Source organism: Dipodomys ordii, unplaced genomic scaffold (genome assembly GCF_000151885.1).
Source record: "Dipodomys ordii isolate 6190 unplaced genomic scaffold, Dord_2.0 Scaffold90, whole genome shotgun sequence".
Taxonomy (NCBI): Eukaryota; Metazoa; Chordata; class Mammalia; order Rodentia; family Heteromyidae; genus Dipodomys; species Dipodomys ordii.
In genome coordinates, this window is record NW_012267306.1 from 6,964,826 (window position 1) to 6,991,653 (window position 26,828).

A 26,828-nucleotide genomic window follows, 5' to 3' on the forward strand; every position below is an offset into this window, starting at 1 on the left:
GAGGTTTAGATGTGTCATTAAATTGTTAGTTTCAGATCTCTCCAATTTGTTGATGTAGGAGCTCAGAGCTATAAACTTGCCTCTGAGTACTGCCTTTGTTGTGTCCCAGAGGAGCTGGTAATTTGTGTGTTCATTTTTGTTGAATAGCTCAGGAAGTTTATTATGTCATCTTTTTTTTTTTAACTTAACTTTCTTATAGGTGTCTTTGACTGACTCAAAGGTCAATTCATTTCTTTTGACCTCATATTCAATTCCCACAAATACCGATTTTATGGATCTTTCTTGAGAACTTAATATAGCACTACATTTACAAACAAAAAGCACTGCATTTGAAGAGTTTTTTTCCTAGCACCTTTGATACACTAAACCATTTTTCAATATATAATCTAGCTTTTTATTTATCTCTTGGGGCTGTAGGATCCAGTTAACTCTTCCTTTTACAGTTTCCAAGTTGAGGCTTTAGGGTTAACAGATTTGTTAATGTAGGAAAATGACATATCTTTTGTAATATATATATATATTATAATTTTGTGATGATATATCACTACCTCTTATAGGTTTGTTATCCACTATTATATCTCTATCCCAAAGCATAGCTGCAAAACATGACCTAACTGTGCTATCACTGATTTTTTTCACACCCTTTAATATGCTTGCTCAATGTAAATACAATTGGATATGATCCTGTATTCCATGGTAGCAGCGAGTCATGTATACATTGATACATGTATACATTGATGACAATTTTAAATCTATGAGTTTGCATTTGGAGTCTAAATCACATGAGAGCACTAACTTTGTAGACATCTCTGAGTTCAAACCCCTACTATCTGTTAGCACTGTTTTTTGCTCAGCCAGAAATTGTCCTCAATATCATAAGAAGTAAAGCTGGAAATATTACATTAGCCATACTGTTAGGCTTGTAGTGAGAGAATGCATGTGATATTCTGGGCTCTTCTTAGTTCCTTTTGTTTGTTAAGTGAAACTATTGCCACTATTAAAGTGTACTGGTTTAAAAATTAAGGAACTATCAAGTGCTAATCAGGGTATTTAATTTCTATTACAATTTTTCCTCTAATGATAACATAATGCAAGGAAGAATCCAATTTCTTCTCTATCTTTTGCTTCATGGCTTGCTTTCTACATAAATAAAAGCCAGACATGTGATCCCCACTGAACTCTTGTAGATATTCCATCTAGAAAGAATGACACGTTGGATTCCTCTACTGAGTGATCAGGGCCTGTCATCTGTCTTTGTGCTGCATGGTAGTGTTGTCATTGTTATGAAATACTCAGGCTCATGGGGCTATATTCATTATACATGCATATTTTCCTTGGACGGTTCAATGTAATATGTTGTTTTTATTTTCTGAATATAAGAAGTCTGCCAATGTCATTCCATCTGTGGTCACTATTGTAAAAACACAAGTTTCAGCCAAAATAACTATGTGGCTTTATTGTGTACAGGGATTTTACAAAAGTGAAAATACTACAATGGGATTTTCTTTCCCTGCATGTATCAACAGCTTAGAAAACAAGCTACCTGTCTTAGGAGCCTTTTCTTTCTTTCTTTTTATAAATCATAAGAACATTTTCTAGTCACAGGGATTCAGTAATTTGGTAAGGTTGCAGATGTTTAATTATATAAATCATAAACAGTTCCCTGAAATTATAAATAATAAATAGTAAATAAATTTATTTTTTAAAGTTGGGTTTTATCAGGCTCAATAAATTAATTGTGCAACTTAAAAATATGTAACTGTAAACACCCTCTGTGTATCAACCTTTACCATAAAATAAAATTAAAGCAAAATATACATAATCGTGGTTATTCAATACTGATGGTAGTCCATGCAACATGTATTTTATGAGTATTGTAATATCTCCAAACTGAATAATTAATTCAACTTGAACATTACAACTTTGGGAAAAAAAGAGAACTAATAAGTATAGAGTCTTGCCAGGTTCAATATTGGCTACAGAATGAATACATCAGGAAGTATATTATGTATGCTCAATTCATTTTTATTGAATTTGTGACTTAGAATTTAATTCTTATCTCCCATGTTATTGCTGACTGGGATAAATTTTTAACTATCCCTATATTTCTTGTCATAGGATCTCATATTCAAACTAGACACACATAACTTGGAGTCTGGAAGACTGAAATGTCCTTTTGATCCACAGCAGCCTTTTGCTTCAGTAATGGCAGGTAAAGTCTTGCTGATAAATGAAACTCTGTTTCCTTATCCAAATGAAGACAATTTTGGTGCCACATCTTTCTCTACAGATCATCGTTATCAATAGAGGAAGAATGAACATGTCAATCTCAACATAGTTACTTTGTAAATTAATTTCTCATTCAATTAATTTTAGTCTAAATAGTATTCTTAGTTTTTCCTTATATAGTTGTAAATTGAGATCGTTTTCTGGTAGTTTCTTACACTGAGCTACATCTCCATTTGGCTCGGTATGGACATTAAAATATAGTGGGTACTGAGCCAATTAATAACAGAAAATAACTAAGCTACCAAATACAGATAAATGATGTTAGAACACATCTTTCACAATTTTACTATTGAGGGAATTGGTGTATATTTTTTCTAGCACGTTTAGTCCTCTTTCACTTTGTCTTCATTTTACATTCTCATGTGTGATGAGTGACTTGTTCAAAGAATGTAATACTGTGTGGTCTGAAGCCCATTCTCAAGAATGTCAGCAGGATCTCCAAATTTCAACCATTATGAGAATTCCTTTTGTCTTCCTTTGGTTCTTGACTTTAATCTCCTTTTATGTAACTTGTCTGTCAAATGTTTGAACAGAAGATAAGAGAGAGGTACCGTGACATTTTAATTTTCACTTACTGGGAACCAGTGATCTCAGAAGTGAGAATATGTGTGTTTCTGTGTGTTCTGAAAATTATATGGCTTGTGTTCACTCCTCTCAGTAAAGGAAATTGATGATGTGGGATTTTTAGCTGTCAAGTGGAGTTGAAAAACTTTTTATAATAATAATAATAGATTGTAGGCATAGCTGACCCCTCTTAGGAATTCCTATATAATTTTAGATACAAAGAAGATGATTTTTAAAGTTTGATATTCATATTCCTTTTCTGACAAAACATTCAAATACCTGCAACTTTTTATATTTCAAGGTAATGTCTTACTCATTTTACTGTTACCAAACTTGTTCATCATGTAATTCTATTTCTTAAAACTTTGCTCTGAAATAAAATATTGTATTGCCATTTACCTCATATACCCCAGCAAAGCACCTTACCTGTTTAAGGGCTGGAGAAAGTACCAGTTTTACCTCCAATGTACATGGTGTGATTTCTCACTTTGTGTGCTTTGATTCCTCTAAAATTTTCCATTGACATTATTTAGGTTGAATTGACTCAAATAATGCATTGAAGGGCTAATGCAGACAGATATAACTAAGAGATTAAGAAAGTATTTTAATTATTTCTTATACAGGACAGAATTTTAAAGACTGTGTTTCTGAGGAAAATTGAATTTCAATGGTAAACATTGTGCTTATTTACATATACAGGGATTAAATTTTTTAAGCACACTGTGGGACATTATTTATGTTTACTTTATCCTATTTACTGTAACCCAAAATTGACACCTATAACATTCTCCTGAAAGAGCAGTAACTTTGCTCTCAAAGGAGCTACATACTCTGCTGTAGGGACATCCGTCTTCCTCCCCCACGCCCACCCAATGCTCTGATTAACATTAGGGAGCATTGACACTTCCCAGCCTTCCCCCCACTGCCAACTCCCACTCCTCACCTTTTCTGGTCTCTCCCATTCAGGGTCTTCTTCCTCTCTTCCCCACCCCTCTTCTTTTTCTCTTCTTCCTCCTCCTCCTCCTCCTGCTCTTCCTCCTCTTCCTCCTTCTTTCCCTTTTGTCCTATCTCTTCCTTTCACCTTCCTCTAACCACAGCTTCTCTTCCTTTCTCTTCCTTCCATTCTTTCTTTCCTTCTCCTTTTACTTCTCCTATCCTAGCTCCCCTCTCTCTATTCTTTCTCCTTTCTCTTTCTCTGCTCTCTCTTTTCTCTTCCCTATAAAACATGGACATGCATTTTATATAAATAATTTTGAAGTTTAGTATTTAGTAATGGTGCATTAATTCCCCTGTCTACTTATCAGCACTGTTAGATACAGAATCAGCTACAAGGAATGCATCATGCTATAATTATACAGAATGACTTCAGTGCTGAAAGCTACGTTTCCACAGAGGTGGGGCAAAGAAAACTTGTGGTCACTGAGGTTGTGCTGGTTAAGTAAATATTAATTATACAGTCCATTCTTCATTATGCCATCTTAATTTTAATACATTTTTTGTGTGTTGCTACAAAGAGAAGTGAATCATTTTGAGGAGAAAGGAATGAGTGAAGATTATTCTAAGAGAAGCCAGTGCATGTTCAATTGATGTTTCAGAAGAATTTGGCCTTTTTAATATAGTCAATTATCTAACATCTGTTTGTCAAAGTTAACAGAGTGATCGCTTTAAGTAATGTAATTATTCAACATCTCAAAGCGAAATTTCAAAGCAACATATTCTGATGTCAAATAAGCATCTTTGGAGTCAGACTGTGAAATTTGTGTATTTGAAATACTATCTATTTCTGTACTCTTGAATGTCCTGTGTATGCCTTTCTCCTCCCAGATGAGTACCTCTACTCTGGAACTGCCTCTGATTTCCTTGGCAAAGACACTGCATTCACTCGGTCCCTAGGGCCCACTCACGACCACCATTACATCAGAACGGATATCTCAGAGCACTACTGGCTCAATGGTTAGTGATGTTGTCACTTTTGATACTTTTGCATTTGGAGAGATTAGAAGCTCATTATTATTCATTTGGAAGTGTTTTGAAATAGTTGATTTAGCATAGCCTAATAAAATATACTTGAAAGTATTCCATATCAAGTCAGAACAATCTCCATCAGCTTTTGCATGTGATAATAGCTGATATTGATGGAACTTTATCTTTGGCATTATTCTTTCACAGATACTTTTGTTATGTACAGTGATATGTGAGATATATTACATTTATGATTTTTGAAGAATGAGCAAATTACAGGTGAAGAAAGATGAGTAATTGGTCAAGTTTCCAAAACTTGTAAGTCACAGAACTGGGATTACAGAGATGGCAACCTGAACTCCTCTAGTCCCAATTGTAATGACTTAATTATGCACCTCCTATTAACACAAAGGAAAGGGGTTTAACTGTAATGTTAACTTGGTTTTAGTAGACTTATGCTTTTAATTCTGACAAAACAATTACACAATTTTTCCTTTTAACTCCTACATATCTGTACATATTTGAAGATATAGTGTAAATTTTTAGCATGTGTATATAAAATGCTTTGATCAAATCAGAATAGTTATCCTTTTTTCCAATATAACTATAATTTCTGTTGCTAAAAATTAATGATGTGTTAAGATATTTTAAGCAATATATTTACATGCATTTGTCTCATGATGATTGTAAGTGAGTTAACCATTTTATTGCATCATATCATATTGTAAGTTAAGAAAGAAGAGGAAATCAAAGAACTCCCTATGAATGTATTTAATTAATCGAAGGGATAATACAAGACCATGCTATATGCCACTGCCTCATAACAGACCAATATTTATCATGATTTTCTAGTGTTTTCTACTTAAGATAAGGCTTTGTTCCATTGCAAGACAGAATAACAGAAAACCCTGGTTTAAGCAGGCAGACCACATTTACCATTCCCACCATAAATATAGGATTTTAGTGGAGGAGGGCAAGGTAGAAATTTCCTGGAGTTTATCTTTGTTATCTCTTGGTGTCATTTAAACAGTGACAACATAAACAGAAAGGGAAGCATTTTAAACCTTTCTTGATTCAGAATAACCAGATCTATTTGTTTACACAACAATGTGGTCTCCAGAATGACAATTCTACAGAAACTTTAGTATCTGTTTAAATCAAAAGATATGCTTATGGTTTAAAATGAAGGATAAGATTCTGCCTCTTATTTTAGGAATGGCCTTTACTACCACACAGCTACTCCTCATTTAAGATATTATTTTCTTAAATTATTTCACTTTTATATGTCCATAAAGAGATCCACATTGTTGTTAAAACAATAAATGGAGAAAATTTGCATGCAACAATTATTTGTCTAAGATGCTCTTATTATTACTGTGTGAATAGAATCAGAAGTAGGGAGCTTTCAAATTGGTTTAACTCCCTAAGACACAATTTATGAGGCCTTTTCACCTATTGAGTACTACTAGTCTATGCACAGGACCTGCACAGAGAGACAGGGGAGCCAATGATTAATGTGCTCATCAGCCTAGAGAGTGAGGAGAGTGAGAGAAGAGGCTATCAAGCTGTAAATATTATTGTAAAACCTAGCAGAGCCACTGATGGCTTACTTTTTAATCAGGAAATCTGACCTTTGTTATTTTAAAGGTAATTGGTAATACCATGAAATGAAGACTAAAAGGAGAATGAGGATGAGGAGAAAGGTAGTGGGACTGTTAGAAACATGAGAAAGAACAGTAAAGGATATTTGAGAGAGAGGATATTTGTGAATGAAAGAGTCCACGGGAAAAGGGCAGAGTTCACGATGCCAGAAGAAAATAAAAGTTTGAAGGAAGAAGTGGCATCTGGTACAAGTTTGAGAGAAACTAAATTCAGGTGAGTGATTAAGAGTTAGGAGAATTAACATTCCTGGTTCTGAATTATTCAAGACCATGTGCTTAGTGGTGAAGAGCCTGTGATCACAAGAACAGGTTTCTTAGGAAACATCTAGCTTACTGCTATCCTTGAACGCTCAAAATGCCCCAGTTCAATGAAAACTGTAGTTGATTCTTTGGAATTTGCTTTAAATCCTTACCATCACTTATGGGTGACCTTGGTTAAAACTTTCTGAGGTTCACTTTGTCTATATGCATGGTTTCTAGTAATTGCATCTGTGCTATTACTTAATTATTACATAATTCTTACATTAACTCTTATAGGGAAGCCTGTTAGGCAACAATTTTAAGTGCTAATTTGTATTATATTTCTATGATTATTATCTTATTTCTGAAGGTAGGAGAGCTGGGAGATAAAATTCAAACCCTGAATCTTCTGTTGTTTTGTTGTTGTTGTTTTTTGACATTATTTGAACATTTTGGTATTTTGAAAACTTTTATTTCTCCTTCTTTACTTAAGAAGGACTACATCCTTCCTAATGTTTTCAATTGTTATCTACGTTCCTGTGTTCCCTAAAACTATCATTCCAGCCATCTGTAAATGGCCTTATAAACGTTTGGGCTGGATGGGAGAACTCTATAATCACAGCTCCTTGGGAAACAGAAGCAAGGGCATCCATATGTCTGGCATCCATATGGTTGGCAAAGTATTTGTTTAGCATGAGCCACGTGGTCCTGGGTTCAATTTACTGTATCAAAGAACAAAAATACAAAAGCAAAACAAAACCAACAAAACAAAGTAGAGGGATAAGGGAGAAAAGAGAGAGAGAGAAAGAGGAAGGGCTAATTCTGATGGAGTACATATCTCAGATTCAAGAAGAATGATTGTTTGATATAAAAATAAAAATATTAAAACTTTAGTGGAGCCAGCGCCGGTGGCTCATGCTTGTAATCCTAGCTACTCAGGAGGCAGAGATCTGGGGATCACTGTTCAAAGCCAGCCCCAGCAGGAAAGTCTAATTAACCACTATAAAACTGGGAGTTGCACTGTGGCTCAAGTGGCCAAGCACTCACCTCCAGCTGGAGAGTGAAAGGACCAGGTCCTAGGTCCATTCAAGCCCCATGACCAAAACTTTACTTGGATTGATCTCCTACGTTGGTTTTTAAAATGATTTTACCTTAACTGGAACTAAAAACAATGTGTTCCATTTAAAATCTTGTTTTACTTAGCTTACATTCCCTTCAATACAGTTTTCCTATTTGGGGGTCAGTGGTTGCTTTGTTAGTTTGATGGTACTGGGGCTTGATTTGAAATACATACTCAGCTGGTACTTTATCACTTGAGACAAACAACCCTGCTTATTTTGCCTTTTTTTTTCTTTTTTTAAGAGCTGAAATCTTATAGCCAATTCTGCCTGAGCTAGCTTCAAACCATCATCTCAGCCTCCTGTATAGCTAGAAGTACAGGGTAGAGACAACACCACCAGAGATGTTCCCTGATTTGTAGCCTTTCATTTCTGTCACCCAAAACTTCTTGACTTCACCCACCCATTTACCCTGGGGTATATATGATTCTTTCTTTCATCTGTTTTATCTTCTTTATCTAAATCTACCACCAAGTGTCTACTTCCTTCAAAATACCTACTGATCTTGCTGTTTTCATGGTCCCAACCTTCTTAGAGGACCTTAGTACCTTGTTCCTGGGATGTTGTTCTAAATTCATTGCTTACACACTGATCTCCCTATATCTTATTTCTCTCTCCCTTCGTGATTTAATTCTATATGACACCTGTATTAAGCAAGGTCTCAGCTACATTGAGAGTGCTGTTTTGTTTGCAATTATAATCTTGAAAACATCACTAATGGTGCTTCACACTGGAAATATATTAGAAGAAAGTAGTTCATGTTAAATAGCTAGGTAAGCATGTTCAGCTTTGGACCTTGCATTCTGGTCCAGACATAGAGTTGAGCAAACCAGATTCTGCTGCTTTGACTGCATATCCATCTCCTGCTCTTGCAGCCTTGCTACAAACAAGGTCCATAATCATTTGACCTACAGCAAACCTTGACTTTGGGTCTGGCACCAAAGTCTAGAACAGAAAGAGAGCAGTGGAAAGGACTTAGGCATTCTGGTCACTTGTAGAAGTGTGTCAAGCAAGTCAGATGTTTCTTGGGAAGAGCAGAGGAAGAAAAGGAATGATTGACACTACATAAGATTCTTATAATGAGGAGAAACCTGATGGACTAAGTCAAAATACTAGCTTTCTCCGGGAGACTTTCTGTCTTCCTTTTTTGAGAAACCGTTATTTTCTACATAGCCCATGGTCCACTGGGCTCATCTGGCTAGCATTACAGGTATGAGGAGAAAGAATACAGATGAGTTTTGCTGATTTGGGGGAATGAATGCTAGCTTAGAAATTATATTTCATAACCATATTTTACCAGTAGAGATGAAGCATGAAGTCAGGATGTGCCCTGGTGTCCAAACTGACATGCCCAGCCTGTCTATGTTGATGCCAGGCTTCTGAGAAGAGATAGTGATCCATCTCCTGCGCCTGGAAGGTGGACTGCCTCTTTTTAGCCATTTTGAGAATAAAAGTCTTCACTGCCTTAATTCTGCTCCAGTCATAATGCAGTTATGGACACAGGCCTCTTGAATTAAGACTGCCCTGGCCATTATGCTACACACTGTCCATGCATAGCTATTTAAATTTAAAATTAAAAAAAAACTAAATTGGACTGAGGAAGTAGACTTTTTTTAGATTTTCATTTTAACATATGGTGGCAGCGTTAATTTGAAGTTGGTGTATAAGTGCTCTGTTGTCTGTTAATTTTCCCACATGAAAGGAGATTAGTTTACAAATAGGAAACCTATTATAAGAAGAAATAAAAGGAAGTCAGAAGATCAGTATCTATTAAGTAGTGGGTAAGTGCACTCATGCAGATGAAGAAACTCTTGAAGAAATGAAAATGGTTTGTCTCGCAGGCGACATGGGTTTGCCATGTTTTTACTTGGCAGTGCCTCATGATGTCATGCTAGAAGTTCATTTGTACAAATGCATGATTTCAAATTCCACCCTTTGAGGACATGTGTTCCAATGCCAAGGACAGAATGGGACTGTGCTATAATAAAGCCCAGGTGTCTACTCATATGATTTTTAAATGGTTTAATTCAACCACTATGCAGTAATTTAACGATACCTATTTTTACTCATATTTGGCAACATGTCAGGAAGGACTTTCTATCATAAAACACTAACATCAGTGTTCTAAGACAGTACCTCAGTGTAATCTGCAAGAAAGAAACTATTCTTGAAAGTTGTGCTTATTTTTAGCTCCTAAGTATGCTTGTTATTTAAATCAGAGACTAGAGTACTATTTGATACTTTTTCCACAATTAAATTTCATCATATAATAAACATTTGGCTTAAACATCTCCACTTTTCCCTTCCTGAAAAATTTTCTTTTATTAGTGTCCAAAGAACCAACACTTAAGAGTTTAATAAAATCATCACAGATTGGATAAAACACAAACCATGTTTGATGTATATTACATACTTACATTACAGTTAAAAGAAATAGCACTGGGAAAACTATCTATATACTATTTTTCTCTGTTGAGACAATAATAAAATTCCTGAAATGGAGACTTGAGCATACTTACTTTTTGACCATTAAACACAATGCTATGTATTAATAATATACAGTCAATGATGTTCACTTTCTATGAATTTCTGAAGTATGTACAAAAGCTACCTGATTTTCTTGTACTTCATTGAGACTTTGCTCTATTTTTGAATCCTATTTTCTTTTTCAAAAGGTGTAAAAAATGATCTCATGAAATTAATTTTTTCTAAGTGTGTAAAGACTGCTTTTATAAGGGAGTCTTCATTCACATTGTTGTTCCTGTTATTTGGGACATTTTTCTGCTTTAAATCATTGACTGCCCATTTTCTTCAGAGGGAAGGTTGTGTAAATCTTTCACTACTATACAAATACATCACAATTTAATTTTTTCATTGTAAATTTATTTCTGTTACTGTATATATCAAATAGGAAATTAGTATTACAAGTCATCATGCTGTGTTATGTAAACTCTACTGAAATTATATTTAAGTGTTGCAATTCTGTTTATGGTAGTGAACAATTTAAACTCAATTATTTGTCAAAATAAGGGGATCCAATTACATTATTATAATTTCAGAATGTGTTTTTAGACTTTTTAATCCCATTACAGTTACTTAAGAATTTATTTTTATGATTTAGCCTTACTTGCCCTGTCCATTCAGAATCTGAATTATGAATTGTGGGTCAAAGAGTCTTAACTGCAGATTTTTCTCTGTGTATGGAATGGTATTCTACTTTAGTGACTATTAAGTTTGGATTTTTAGAAGATTCACTTACAGGTTAGTTCTTTAAATTTTGTACTTATAATTATTATAAATACAGTAAAGATTTTCACCCAGTTTGGTGGAACTGGATTTAGTATGTGTACATTGAGAACACTGTATGAATTATTTTCCATATCTGGTCATGTACCTGTGGATATTCCTTTGGTTGTCCTTTGCTTCTTTGATTGTTCTCATCTCTTTTGGAGGTATTGTGAATATCAAGGTTAAGTTTTTCTCCTTAGCCATCTCCTGTTTTATGTTAAGTGTTTATTAATTCCAATGAAAGTTGAAGAGTCAGTTATTCATTTAAAAATACTTGATCCTATTAGATCTTCCATATATTAACAATCAAAAAGATCCCCTTTTAATTAACTTGTTGAAATATCAAATACATATTTATAGAAAAAACTTTATGTACAATGTTCTTAATTGTTAAAACCTTATAAATGTGCATTTGCAGATGAAAAAGATGGTATTATTTTGCTCAGGGGTTAAAACCAAATGTTTAGTTTTTATCAACAACCTGAAAGAGGGTTTAGAGAGGGAGAAACAAAACACACACAAGCAAACCAAAAACAACAAAAAATCAAGTGAAAGTTCAAAAAGGCTTGACAATGTAAAATTAATTAAAAGATGAAAAACTGAAAGGTCCTTAATGTTTTTTTTTTAAATCAATGTCATATATTTTTCTAGGTCCATACCAAAGTGAGAAATGTTTCAATGAAGTTTTGAGTTCCAGCAAAGATTGAGGAAACACTAAAAAAACACAAAAGAAGTTAACACAGAAATTCCCATGTCCTTTCTCTTAAGATTTTTCATGGAAGTAGGGAAGAGATTGGAGACCCAGGAGGGAGCGGGATTATCATGGGTGAAATTCATGACACTTGAAACCCAATATTAACTTTTGTACATTGAAAATAGCTATTGTGAAACTTTTCTAATAGTTGGCCTTTTGATCAGTTGCTATGCATTTATATGCAAGGATATAACTTTCACTTCTCCTAGGAATAAGTCAATCAAGAGTTCTAAGTAAAACCTTAGAAGGCATTGTTCATCTTTTTTTATTTACCTTTCTAGGTTTTGATTTTTGTCTTTTTTGTTTTTATTTCTCTTTCTTAAACAGTTAATCTTCTATGCTTCCTTCAAAATATGCCATATATTTTACGTAACTGAAGTCCTTACCTCAATTCTTAAGTCTTTTTATTTGGGTTATTTGCTCTTAGTCAAATGATTATTTCTGGACCAATATTGATATAAAACCATATTGAGTGACTCCATACTACATATTGGAAATGGCCCAAGCACTATTACTGTTTTTCATTTGTATTCCATTGGGCAATCTAATAAATTACAGCAAAGAACAGCATAGAGGAGCTCTTTTGAATATAAGTATAGTTTGAGATATATGTACAGTTATTGCTAGGTTCTTTTATAAAAGATATCATGGTTATATAGCAGTAACTGCATCATAAGTAAGGTGAATAGATAGAAAATCATTGACTTGCCAGATGTGATAAGACTTCCTATAATATTTAAATAGCATTTGACACTCATATGATGACCTTAACATAATGTTCACCTAGCATTTCTGTCAGCAAAGGACCACATATAGTGGGTTCCCATACTACTATTTATGGTCATAGCCATCCTACTTGATATAATTACATTCTGTAATGTTTTCCAATAATGATAAAATCACCTATCAATGCATTTCTCAGAATGTATCCTTTTATGTTATGTGACCTGTGACTGGTTTAGTGGAATTGTAACAATTGGGAGTGTTAGCCAGACCTGTTCTCACCTGCTCTCTGGAATTCCTGAGAACTTGTTTTGAACCTCTTTCTGCTGTGCTGCTTTTCTACGTGGTCACAAGATTGTCTGCACATCTTGTTTCCTACATTAGACTGGTGGTTTATGTTTCTAATTTTTTAATAGTTTTACATCCTAAATTCACTAGTACTATTGCAATTGGATGTTTTTTTTATTAATTTATAGCTTTTATTTTTCAAACAGGAGCAAAATTTATTGGAACTTTCCCTATACCAGATACCTATAATCCAGATGATGACAAAATATATTTCTTCTTTCGTGAATCATATCAAGAAGGCAGTACTTCTGATAAGACGATCCTTTCTCGAGTTGGAAGAGTTTGTAAGGCAAGATACATTTATTTATTTTATTTCAGGTATATGTATATATTCAGGAATTGATTAACCATTCAATGTTGAAATGAAAGTTAATACCCATTATACCCTAAAAGTTTAGAATTGATTTATACTCTCATATAGGTGTAACCTCTGAGAAATGAAAATATTTATTTTTCTTGAAAAAAGAGGAGGATTTGCATTTCTCAAAGATTGTAGTTTGTTTTACAGCACCTGAACTGCTACCCTGGAATGACTTATACCATGTTGGCAGAGAATATATTGTCATTTGAGGGTTGTCTTCTGTCCATTCTTGCCTGTAATTACTTCTTCTCATCACCATCACCATGTTGTCCTTGTCTGTGGAGGTTAGAATATTTTCATACAATGACAAATAATCTTTTCTTAACATTAAGAATAACTTGAAGGCCTGTCTGCATCTTCTGTCTCATTTGAAATGGTCTGAAGCTGAAAACTCTCGTGACTGGGTTGAGGCAGCAAAGTGAGAAGCATGTCCGCGAAAACGCATTACTAACACCTGTTACGCCGGGGTTTGGGGAAAGCTCAGGTTCATCTCCATATTTTAGAATAGTAAACATCATGCATCATAATCACCCAGAACAACAGTTCCAATGATTAAAGGTTAGTAGAGAATATGACTGTATGCATTCCTCCAGCTCAAAAGGATAGACAGCAGATTCAAACTGCCGTTTTTGAGTGTGACTCTCATTTCCAGCCTGTGGACCAGGAAATGCTTCTCTCTTTGTATTCTATGTCTTCCTGTTTCATCCTGTTATACTTAAACCATTCCTCGCTAAAACTTGAAAACAATTATTGAATGCAACTTAATATAAATATTGGAGTGACTTAAAAACAAATTTATTCTGTATTTTAAGTCATACATCTATCTAAACATTATATACTGATCAATGTATAACAATCATTATATTTTAGTGTATATTTAAATTCTTGACAATTAAGACCATGATTTAGTTCTGAGAAAAAAATACAGGTTGAAACAAATAGACAAAACCACAAAGCACTTATTTGAAGGGGATTGCAATTAATCTTCAGTACTGCCCTTTACTATAAATCATATATGAAACCATCAAACTTTATGAAATACATTTTGTGCCATCCCAAGTTTCATTTGATTGGCTACAACTTTACAGAATAATAATGCTACTGGAACATGCTTTAGATTTCAGTATATTATTTTTGGCCTGGATTTTTCTCTATTGAACTAACATTTCTTACACAGACAGACATCTTCAGCACAAACTCAGCTGTTAAAGACAAGCACTGTTGAGTTAATAAATACTCTCTGTTGGAAGCTTTCTTTGGTCTTATACAAACTTTTCATTTTCTTCCATCTTCTGTCACTTTTTGTTTCAGCCTGTGCCCTCAGGCTTCTGAACACTTCCCGGGATAGAAATATGCACCATTATTGCAGTTAAAGTGCTAATGAAAACATGGCTTTTGAAAGAGGCCAACCGTGAGCCCAGATCATTCTTTATCTGGTGTCCAAGGCAATAATTCTGTCTCCCACCTATCCCTGCCCCACAACAGATTCTCTAAAAAGCATCCTCATTCTTTCTAAGCATCTACAGTAATTTCTCTTGAAGCCTCTTGCTTTGGGATGAATGGGCTTTGCTTGGATTAGTCTTTGTGTGTTAGTGTATTGAGGTATGCCTTACATCAACACTATTTGACCCTAAAAAAGCATTCCCGTGCATTTACATGTGTGTATAAATGAGCTAAGTTAAATATGTCAAAAAAAGATTGACATTCAATTAAATGCATTTCATGACTCACTTTCTGATGAAGATATTTAACAAGGGCATTGCTTATGAATCATTTCAGTGTTTATGTTTTCATAGATCTAAAATATTTGATAAAAGTTTATTTATAACGAAGTAATATTTTTATCTCTGTGTAATAGTAAAAGGTAAGGAATTATGTTAAAATGCTTTTAGCCTATTAAATGTACATATTAAAAGTATAATGTTGACCCTAAATATCAGCATTGAATCTTTTGAACAGACTCCTACAAAATAGAAATAGCAAAAAAAAAAAAAAAGTAGTAAATGAATCTTCCCATCTCAAAAACTCCTAGACCACATATCAAGATTTTGTCATACTCTTAATCTGTGTTAACAGCTAAGAAATTATGAGATAAAGTGAAGACATGATGGATTAATTTATTGTAAAATTAAAAGGCATTCTTCATTGACTAATAGATCTCTTCATTTAATTATTTTCATTGAGTATTATCTTGAGAACTACTCCTGGTACAAATGATCCATTGATCAAATGCTTCATATTCTTGGTTCTAAATGCTGTCTTTGCAACTTAATTACAAAATCATTTCTCTCCATGTTTCTGAATTTTCCCTAGAAATTTAGAATTAAATTGTGACAAAAATTGAGTATTCTCAGGTGGATATTTCATTGAAATTAGTAAAAATAATTATTTGGAATCTTTAAAAAGTTATGCCTTATAAAACAATAACAACTTTAATAATCATTTTAAAATTCAATGTAACTTTTGTTACATGATTATTTTCACATATAAAAATTCTTTTGAAATTATTTGGAACATATCAGTTCATTTTTTTATTATCTCCTGTATGTCACCATAAAATATTGTTTGCTTTTCATTTTTTACAAATATTTATAGGAATAAAATTGAGTTTGATAATTAACAACAACAATGACAAAAGACTCACCAAGGAACATGCCATGTTAGAGAAAATGAAAAGCTGTCTATACCTTACTTAGTCTAGCAAAAAGCAGGAATGGGTGCATGGTTCAAATGATAGAACATGGTCTTGATCAAAAAAATCAAGCAAGAGTATGAGGTCTTAAGTTCAAACTCTGGTAATGTCAATTCAATAAATGAACAAATGAACAGATATTAGCAGTAAGGCTATCAATGTCATTTGCTCGCATGATGCATTCTATTTTAATTAAGATGTGAGCTGTAATCTTGCTTTATTTCTTGCTGTCTTAGTATCCTATGCTAGAAAATGTGAATAACCTTCTCTTGGGTGACTATTTTACCAAGTAGATATATGACTTGGTAAAGCTTATGAATTCAGATATGACAGATACTCAACAAAACACTGAAAACAATACTGATTTAGGTAGATTTCTTTTTAATGCAGGTACATTTATTATAGGAGATTTAAGTATAGAGAATGCAAACACTTGGTTAACCTATAGTGGATTAAATGTCAAAGATCACAAACATGCCTCCCTGACACATCTACTTTGGAACCAGGCCAATTTAACTTCAGGAAATAATGGTGTTGGTCACAGTGATTGTAATATTTAGGGAATAGTGACATATTAGTTACTAAAAGTTATTGTAAAGAAAAATCATCTATCAGGTGGGAATTACTATTTTTTTATTTTTCTTTTAATTTAGTGTTGAATTTGATCAATGAAAATATTTTTCAAGAGATACAGATATGGAGAGACATCATAAAATGAAAAATTAATTCACAAATTAATTCTACATGGCAATTTTAGTCAATGATATCTTGTGGAGGATACATGTCTTCATCTGAAGATTCACCTGAGATGAAACTCCATAATTTATCATTGTACTTAGTTAGAACAACTTCTTCATAGATTACCCTTCAGCTAAGGTCAGAACTTTGTAGTCAAACTAGTCATCTTTTTATATTTAAAACATGAAGCTTAGCCTTGGTTGATTTTGAAGTCCTTATTAAAACCCCAAGCCATTTGATCCTGTTGAGTTATCAGTGTACCTAAGCACTACATGGTACAACTTAAACATTGGAGAAATTCTCTTGTGGACGATAAACTACCCAGATCTTTGTGTTAAGGTTTTAAAATTCTGACTGAAGAGACTAATGGAATGAAATAAATTATTTTGTGTACTTTTACTTTGAATTTACCAGTGTTTATATCTGTGTGATGTTTTAATGTGTGTGTGTGTGTGTGTGTGTGTGTGTGTGTTTGCCTCAGATAAATGTGTGGAAACACCAGTCCTTTCAGCAAGGCTTGCTTGCAATGTCCTACCTAAAGGCTGTTTTGCATTACTTTGGGATTCTATTCATTTTTGGAAGCATTGTCCATTAGCTTACTTAGGCTAGCTCACTCCAGATTCCAGCTGCAGGTTATGCCAGTTCTCTCTCTCTTTTTTTTTCTTCAGTATTTCCTTTTGTCCATGCCAGGAATTCAATTTGGATAGTCCTTTCACATAACTTGCCTGGGGGGTCTCATTAATAGCTTTTTTTTCCCCTTCAATTCCACTTGGGTTGTCTATTTTGTTATACAGTTCTATTGGATAATGACTGCCTTTGAAGAGTTGTGTTTTTAGGCCGTTGACACTTTCTGTATTTATTGATCTCCGAGCTGTGGGTTTTCTGCTTACTTTTAGCATGTCACTTACAACCTAAATGAGAGATTTAGTGCCACGAGTTACAGATGTGCTTTTCCCTCACTTCCATCTGTTTTCCTGTCTAAGAAATTCTTAGGAAGGGATGTATTTTGTTTGCTGTAGCTTTAAAACTAAAATAAAAGAAAATAAATGTTGATCCTATCTGAAAGAAGACTGTTAAACACACGTGGACTTACCTAATTTAGTTTACTATAATTTAGAAAACAAGATTGTTAGTATAGTATTTACTCAAGTTATGCATTGCTAATAATCTTCCAGAGTTTTTGAAGTATCTAGGAAAGAAAACATGTGCTCCACTTCTCTTTGCTTCATCAGGCTCCAGTGGCAAATCACAAACAGTTGTCTCTAAATAATAGAATATTACTTTAAGAAAAAAAATCCCTTGGAATTGTCTACAAAGTCAATTCAATAGAATCTACTATGTTCAATACTTGCCATAAAGTTGGCTTGTTCACTTTTTTTCCATCCTTTGTCTCAAATATTTATACTTACATATTTTTGTTTCTTCTACTAGCAAAGTATTATTAGCAGGTGAAATAAAGGACCCTAATTTATAGCTGCCCTACTGTCTGAAATACATTTTAGATTTCTTAAGTTACAGAAAAGATGCTAAAATCTTTTTTAAAAAGTGAAGAGCAAGTGCTAATCACACTTATTCTAGTAAAGAGAAGACAGATGCCCACAAAATTATCTTTGATTTTAAACACATTGTCTACTGTAACATCACTTTCTCAATATGATAAGCAATTACATGTTCATTTTTTACACATTATTTGTTACCTAGCTGTTCCCACATTTTCTTCTTCATCTTCCCAAAAGATTATTGCCAGGTGTTATGTGAATACAACCCCAGGCAATTTTCTTGATGAATACTATTATTATCTTACTATTATTTTCTTTTCTGCTTCAATTTTCAGTAGTAACAGCAAATTGCAAAAGAATGTTTCTTTGGCTAAGGAGGGATATATAACATTTTCTTATTTGGATTTGGGTAGAAACAACTTCAGTATTTTCACTAGTTCTTTTAAGATATAGGCATGTCCTCATGTAAGCTCTTCTTTGCTGTATAATTATATACTTGAATATCTGTAGAATTCTTTTGTATGAACCCCTTAGGTCCTTTTCCAGGTTTCACTATTTTGTTTCTACCACATGTGGGTCATATTTTTAAGCTTGCAAATTTACCACCTAAGTTTGGATATTTTTTAAATCCCTATTATTACTGATACATTCCTGTGTTGACTATTTATAGTAAGCTTTCAAAGAAGCTTTCTAAACTCTGTCCCTAAAAGCAACTCACTCTATATTAAGGCCAGCCCAAAGAAAAGTCAGTTGGACTCTATGTCAGCTACTGTGATTGTAGCTCCCATGTTTCCTAATACAGTGACAGTCTTTAGTTGATTAGATAGCATATTTTGACACAAGACTACTTAAAACTTACAAGGTACAGATTTTACTATGAATGAAAAATCAGATGAAGACTGTGAATGATTAATAGAAATATAACAGCGTATATATACATGATGTAATGACAGACATGCTAAGCAAAGCATGCATAGATTATGTCATTTGAAATGTTTCACAGAACTCAGCTTTTTGCCTGCAGCCTGATAAAATAAAGGTCCAGCACTGGGAAGCCTGGAGCAGAAGCCTCATGAGTTCAAGACTAGCCTGTACCACATACTGAGTTCAAGGTCAACTGGGATACATAGTGAGATCCTGTCTCAAAAATACCACAAACAATACAGAATAAACAATATTAGGCAAAAACTATCTTATTAAGCAAAGGAGGCTCTGTAACTTCTAACTTCAGCATCATTTTTTTTTCTTTTTGAAGTTTTTTAGATATTTATGTCTCCAGTTTCTATTGACTTGAAAAGTCTGTTAGTCTTCAGTTTAAATCAGCTAATATTGTGACAATTCTCTAACAACGTAAAATGTTCACGGAGTACCCAGGTATCTTGGAGATTTCATTAGTTGTACTAAATCTTCAGGATTTAAGAGTATAGGAAGTTAAAGCCAATTATTGCATTGTCTAAGAGCTTCTGTTTCCATATATAGGTGAAAATGACAATATTTATAAACTGCTGAGAGATCTTTGGAAAGGATGGTATACACAGATAACACCATGTTTAGGAGATGAACCCTGCCTTGTGCCCCAAAGGTCAAATGGCACACTCAATAAATGTTGACATGTGACAGCTTCTAGCTACTTTACATGTCTGTGTAAGATTTAAAGGATTTTAATTTTCTGGGTTAGTAAAAGCTTCCAGGAGAAGCTCAGCCTCCATTTCATTCATCTTACCTATTAGTAGGTACTCTTAGAGAATCACAGCAATTCATAATGTACCACCAACAGCTAAAGGAATGAGTGTCACTACATTTTCTCATTATATTTGTTACTTTAAAACTGAGAAATACTACAAACATATCTAAAGCTACACAGAGAAAGAAGGCCGGCATCTCACATGCTCACCACCCAGTTTGAGTGCATGGTTCAGGCTTGTTTACCTTTAATTTCCTTGTTTCTTTCATCTGCATCTCTGAGTAGATGTCAAGACTTTGGGCAACCCAACAACAAAGAGCCTGTGATAAATAGAGTGGAGACAAACAGAAGTGACTGGTAACTAAGAGCTGCTGATTCTGACATCCCAATAATAAATCTATTGTGCTGCCCAGACAGTTGTGTTCTTTAGAACTTTACAAAAAAATAAGCAAGGAAGTGGCAATTTAGTACAAAAGTGGTTATCTCCCTTTCAGCCCTCTTCAGGGCTTAAAGTTGATGGGGGCGGGGCACAGGGAGAGGAGATTGTGTAGATTTGCAAACAAATCCCAGGACTGAGAGCTAGTCAACAAAGTCAGCCCAACTGACACTTCCCTGCAGGAGAAATACAACTCCTTATGAATTGAACTTTGCCATCCCAGGTCATGCTTCTGGATGTCTGTAAGAATTACTATCCAGTCATTAACTGCTTATAATCCATTGCTGAGTGCTATTATCCAAGAGACCAAGTTTTCTTTTCCCTGCTGACAGCAGGTGGCTTTCATCTTTGACCTGGATTTTTTTTGTTTGTTTTTTATGTTTTACTACTTGAAGAACTGAGAAGGCTGCTGAGTGGGTTGAAAGGACATTTAAAGATAATGTTGCTAAAAGGATTAAAATTTCCATTTGTCAGGCTAAAAAAATACAGGTACAGTGTACATTCCTTTCTTATCTGATAAATCTGGAACTAGTAGGTTAGAATTTTCTGGTGATCATCATTATTGTGGTGATGATTGCAACTAAAAATGGGGAAATGTTTGAAAAAAGAGTACACTTACTGTCATGTTTAAGTAAAAGAGTTCCAAAAGAATATGATTGCTCATTTTTATTAAAAAGTAGTGGGTTTACTTCTTTTAAATAAATGTCCTTGAACAAGCGCCCCAAATACATGTTTATTCATTTAGCAAAATAATTTTACCAACTCTTTTGAGGACAAAGTAGTAGATCCAACACAGTCTGTGGCATTTGATTAATGATCACTGTTATATTTCTTTATCTATAGTAAATCAACACTATTTTTAGATAGAACTATTTTTAGACAGAACACTATTTTTAGACAGAAAAGTATTTTATTACTGGTAGTATTCATTATTTTATTATTGTTACCATTATTCATTACTCTATTCATTATTATTAGTAGTATTCATTATACTATTAGTAGTAGTATTATTCATATATAAAGTAATACATTGAAATAAAAACTATTAAGGTTTTGCTTATAACAACTAGGGATGTTTTAACAGCACACAAAGGTAAAGTCTGTGACTTTAAAAATGCATAAATCAAGGGTTATGGAAAGGCAAAGCAATGAGTTTTCCTTTGTTTTTAAGTTCTGTGAAAAAAATTCCTTTCTGAGAATTTCAAATACACATATTATCACTGGAATTCTATTGTTCATTAATACAGAAAGGATAATTGGGTTAAAAGAAATGTGAAGCCAGTTGCCTCTAGTCCTAGTTACTCAGGGGGGCTAAGCCAGTCAAGGAAAGAAAGACCATGAGATTCTTATCTCCAATTTATCATCAAAAAGCTCAAGTTGTAGCCTTGTTTCAATTGGTAGAGTGCTAGTCTTGAGCTTAGAGATAAAGCCCAGGCCTTGCATTCAAGTCCTACCACTGGCACACACACACAAAAAAACGAAACATAAACATCAGTATTTTTGACAATTTATTCTGGCATCTAGATTTATATTATAAAATAATCTTAAAGTAGTATTAAAAATAAGACATTTTCAAAATAAGTCTGCCTTCACATCTGCAGAAATCCAAAGTCATCCCTAACTAACTGGAATACTTGAGCCATGATACTGAAAAAATACAAGTACCTTATACAAAATAGGAAATTCAGAGCAATTCCAGACATGCTTGTTATCAAATAGTCATTAAATGGAATACACTATGGTTTTCTTAAAAGAAAGATTATTTTACTTCTTCATGATTACTATATTATTGAGTAGTTCATTACATATTGAAATATAGGTACTTTGACCTTGTAATGAAGCTTCCAATGATTTTATCCCAATTTACTTATATTCACTACTTTATTTTTTTAGTAATATTAAATAGTTTATTTGATCCATTATTGATCCCAATCATCATCTAAAGTAAATTTGTCCTGTTTCTCCCATCTATCATCTTTTGCTCTATCCATCATCTTTCCCCATAATGGTTAGAAACTCGTTCCTAAACTTGTCTTTACATTGGTGAGTATAACCTCACCTATCACTCAATAAACTTAGTTTTAAATCCAGTCTTGCTTGACAGTTTTTTTTTTCCTGAAAATGAAGAAATTTCAGGAGAGGACAATCTTTTTGACTCTGTCTACTTCTCTTTTATAAAAAAAGTTTTTTTTTAATTTTATTTTATTGTAAAGATGCTGTACAGAGGGGTTACAGTTATATGAGTAAGTTAATGAGTACATTGTTTTTCTCTTACTCTCCCTTCCATTCCCCCCCCCACTCTCCCACACAAAGTTGTAAAGATCATTTCCAACATAGTGTCTTGTTAGTATCATTGTTGCAATGGATTATTCTGTGTCCCTGTTTCAACATTTGTTATTCCCCTCCCTAAATTAGGTAAAAGTATATACAAGATGCAGGGTACCAAAATCAAGTACAGTGACAATAGGGGATACACCATAGGGGAAAGAACAAAAGAAACAAAAAATCACATAGTACCTTAAAAACAACAACAACATAGAAAAACCTCTTTTGTTCATATCTTGGGCTCCATTTTGCTTAGCATCATCTAATATGGTCATATATACATAGCTTTTGAGCTTTTTTTGCTCATCTGATAAGATTATCCTAAACATATACTAGTTATTGCAAGTAAGGGAAACCTTGGGACCTGTTTCTTAAAGTCTGGCTTTCTTCACTTAATATGATTTTTCCAAGTCTTTCCATTTCCTAACAAATGGGGCGGTGCCATTCTTTCTGATGGAAGCATAGATTTCCATTATATATACATACATGTATATACATATACATATACATGTATATACATATACATATACATGTATGTATATATAATGGAAAGTGATATATATGTGATATATATATGTGTGATATATGTATGCATATATATATACCACATTTTCTTTTTTTTATTGTGAAAATACCATACAGAGGGGTTACAATTACATGAGCAAGGTAATGAGTACATTTCTTTTCAAACATTGTTGCCTCCTCCTTTGTTTCCCCTTCCCATCTCCCTGCAACACCCCCTGCCCAAAGCTGTAAAGTTCATTGATCTGTTCATCTACTGAGGGACATCTGGGTTGGTTCCATATCTTAGCTATGGTGAATAATGCTGCTATAAACATAATGTGTTGGTAGCTTTAGTATGGCCTTATTTGTGATCATTTGAGTGTATGCCCAGAAGTGGGATTGCTGGGTCATAGGGGAGCTCTTTGTGTAATATTTTGAGGAACTTCCATACTTCTTTCCAGAGTGGTTGAACAAGTTTACACTCCCACCAACAATGCAGTAGAGTTCCATTTTGGCCATATCCCCTACAGCATCTGTTGTTATTAGATTTCTTGATTATAGTCATTCTAACTGGAGTGAGGTGGAATCTCAATATTGTTTTGATTTGCATTTCTTTTATGGCTAGAAAAGTTGAGCATTTCTTCATGTGTCTATTAGCTATTCTTATTTCCTCTTCAGAGACGTTTCTCTTTTTGTCTTCTTTTCTAAAAACTCTTACCAATACTGTCTTCTGTCTTTGTTGAACTTACTGTTAAACATATTTTCATTAATAGCTTGATGGGAAATATGCTAATGACATCCAGAATTAATGTATTTTCATTGTGAGCTTTTAATGTATTGTCTTATTATCAACAATTCTAAACTGTATTGGTGAATTTTACTGTTAAAAATATTCTTTAGCTTGTATGATTAAGCAATTGATGTGTTTAAATTTGTGTTTCTATTGTGTATATATACATATGCATTTATGTATATATTACATGTATGTGAAAAGATATATACATATATACAAATACACATATATAGTGCACATGAACCAAGCTTCAGATGCATTCCTTGTAAAAGCTCATAATGATTTGGAACATTTTAATGATTAAGAGTATAAGATAGGCTGGGAAGGTGGCTCAATGGTAGAGTGCTTGCCTCGCATGCATGAGGCCCTGGGTTCAATTCCTCAGGACCACATAAGCAGAAAAGGCCGGAAGTGGTGTTGTGGCTCTAGTGGTAAGAGTGCTAGCCTTGAGCTGAAGAGCTAAGAGAGAGCACCAAGTCCTAGAGTTCAGGCCCCATGACTGACAAAAAATAAAAAGAATGTAAGACAGTAAAAATTGAGATCTTATAATTTATTCATTAGCTGCAAAGATTTTCAGTCATATATGAAATAATATCCTGAATATTATTGCCTTTATATTTCAGAATTCTTTTTGAATTGGTTTTTGTTATACATCTAAAGAACATATCAAGAACATTATCATTATTATTAAATTTTATTGAGCTTTTACTGTAAAAAAAAGCATGTAATAAATAATTCACTCTGGGTGGCCCATCATCATTTCCCACCTGATCTCAAATGCTAAAACTAAAGGAACCTAGAGAATGTTGTTTCCCCGCCCCCTCTCTGTCTCTTTCTCTCTTACTCTTTGTCTCTTCCACTTGTTGTAAAATTAGAAAGGATGACTTTAATGTGCTTAGAATTCTCTTGCTTACATTAGCAATTTGTTATTTTCTTCTATTTTTGGTGCCACAATAAAGAAGCACAAAGATAGTTCAAACATGAATCTTGTCAGCTATTTTTTCAGAATGTAATAGGTCACAGTATGAAACTGCAAAGTTTTACTTGATGTATATTTAAATGTACACAGATTAATGGGAATTATGACTCCAAGTATAATTCTTTAAAATTAAAATGTAATGATCAATCATGTAATGAATTACTTGCATTTTATTTATTGTAGGCACAGGAGAACTCATTGACTCAAGTAAATTAAAAATCATATTAGTGTGTAAAAGAACTCCTTTATATTTAAATAGGAAATATAGCTTTTTAAGTTGAATTATCTCGAATAGCATAATCATGCTTATTTCATTAATCTAAAGATTATGTAAAACTCCTAAAACAAAAATAAAAAAAAAAACTAGAGTAAGCAAGGAACCAGTGGCTCATGTCTGTAATCCTAAGTATTTATGAGGTTCAGATCTGAGGATAAAGGTTCAAAACCAACCTCAGCAGGAAAATCCACAAGATTCTTATCTCTCAGTAATCACTCACTCACACACACACACACACACACACACACACACACACACACACACACAAAAGCATACAATATAGCCAATGACCCCAACCCCTTCTTTCCCTGCTTGTTAAAACACCTTTAGCAGGTTTCATTGTTCTCTTGTTGTATATGCAAATCACATACTTTGATCATATTCATTCTCATGCAACCTAGCCCTTCCTTTGTTTATGGTATCCTTCCTCTACAGCTGATTTCTTTCCTGGCATTCTTTTTTTTTTTTTAGTGTTTATTAATTGTACCAAGGAATCTTAAATAATATAAATAACTTACAAGTAAGTTATTGAGTACAAGTTGCCTAAAACTATGAATAATTGATAGTAATATTGCTATCAAAATAATGACATCTCAAGACATTAATCATATTTTACCAATAAGTAAAGAAAAACCTGGGGAATTCATCTTTTATTAGTCATGAAACAAAAATACTGTTTTCATTATTGTAGTCTTACAGTCATATACTCATTTAGAAAGTTAAACCACTTACATTAAATTCATTTAATCATGAGAATAGCATGTATTACTCAAAAACCACTTGGAAATATAGAAAGATCCACAAATTATGTTCCTTTGTAAGTAATAATACCATTATAGTATTGTCTCTAATAGTGACAGTTGGCAGTAAAAACCAGTTATAGATGGCGATAGAACCATTGGTACATTTTTATTTTTATATTTATTTTCCATTTTTCAGAATGATGTAGGAGGACAACGCAGCCTGATAAACAAATGGACAACTTTCCTGAAGGCTAGATTGGTATGCTCAATTCCTGGAAGAGATGGGGCAGATACTCATTTTGATGAGCTTCGTAAGTCACGTACTCTAACTTTCCTGGAAAAGTTTTACTACCAGTTAGCTCCAGCATGATAATGAAGAGATTCATTTGTAGGAATCCTAAAGGTTTGTGAAGGAAACAATATCACAGCAAGTGAAAGAAAGATATAAACTAATGGTCTCAAAGTCCAAGTATCTCTCCTGCTCTCTTTTACTTCTTTGTGAGCCAAATATATAGGCATGAAAACCTTGGTTTCCTTACTGCACTGATGCCCTCTGCTGGAGTCTATGAGAAACCTATGAATTTGGTTCTTCAGCAATAAAAACACATTATTCTCTAATGTTTCCTCTTCATTTCTCCCAAAACTAATTCTAAAAGGAGTTTTTAAGTTGTAGATAAAATTGACAGCTTTATTTAATAAACTTCTTTTTTATTTTTATTTTTATTGTGAAATACCGTACAGAGGAGTTATAATTACATGGGCAAGATAACGAGTACATTTCTTATCAAGCAATGTTGCCTCCTCTTTGTTTCCCCTTCCTATCCCTTCCCATACTCCCCCTTCCCCCTAC

The 26,828-nt window shown here is 33.6% G+C and overlaps 1 protein-coding gene across 2 annotated transcripts in view; it reads left to right on the forward strand.

The window, feature by feature from the left end:
- The window catches only part of Sema3d (sema domain, immunoglobulin domain (Ig), short basic domain, secreted, (semaphorin) 3D), a 173,530-nt gene that overhangs the window by 109,276 nt on the left and 37,426 nt on the right, over positions 1-26,828 (forward strand). For both annotated transcript variants that reach the window (XM_013026073.1, XM_013026074.1), the window contains 4 exons: positions 2,119-2,212; positions 4,678-4,806; positions 13,094-13,236; positions 26,175-26,289. In XM_013026073.1, coding sequence (XP_012881527.1) covers positions 2,119-2,212; positions 4,678-4,806; positions 13,094-13,236; positions 26,175-26,289 — 481 coding nt within the window. The remainder of the gene's footprint in view (positions 1-2,118; positions 2,213-4,677; positions 4,807-13,093; positions 13,237-26,174; positions 26,290-26,828) is intronic.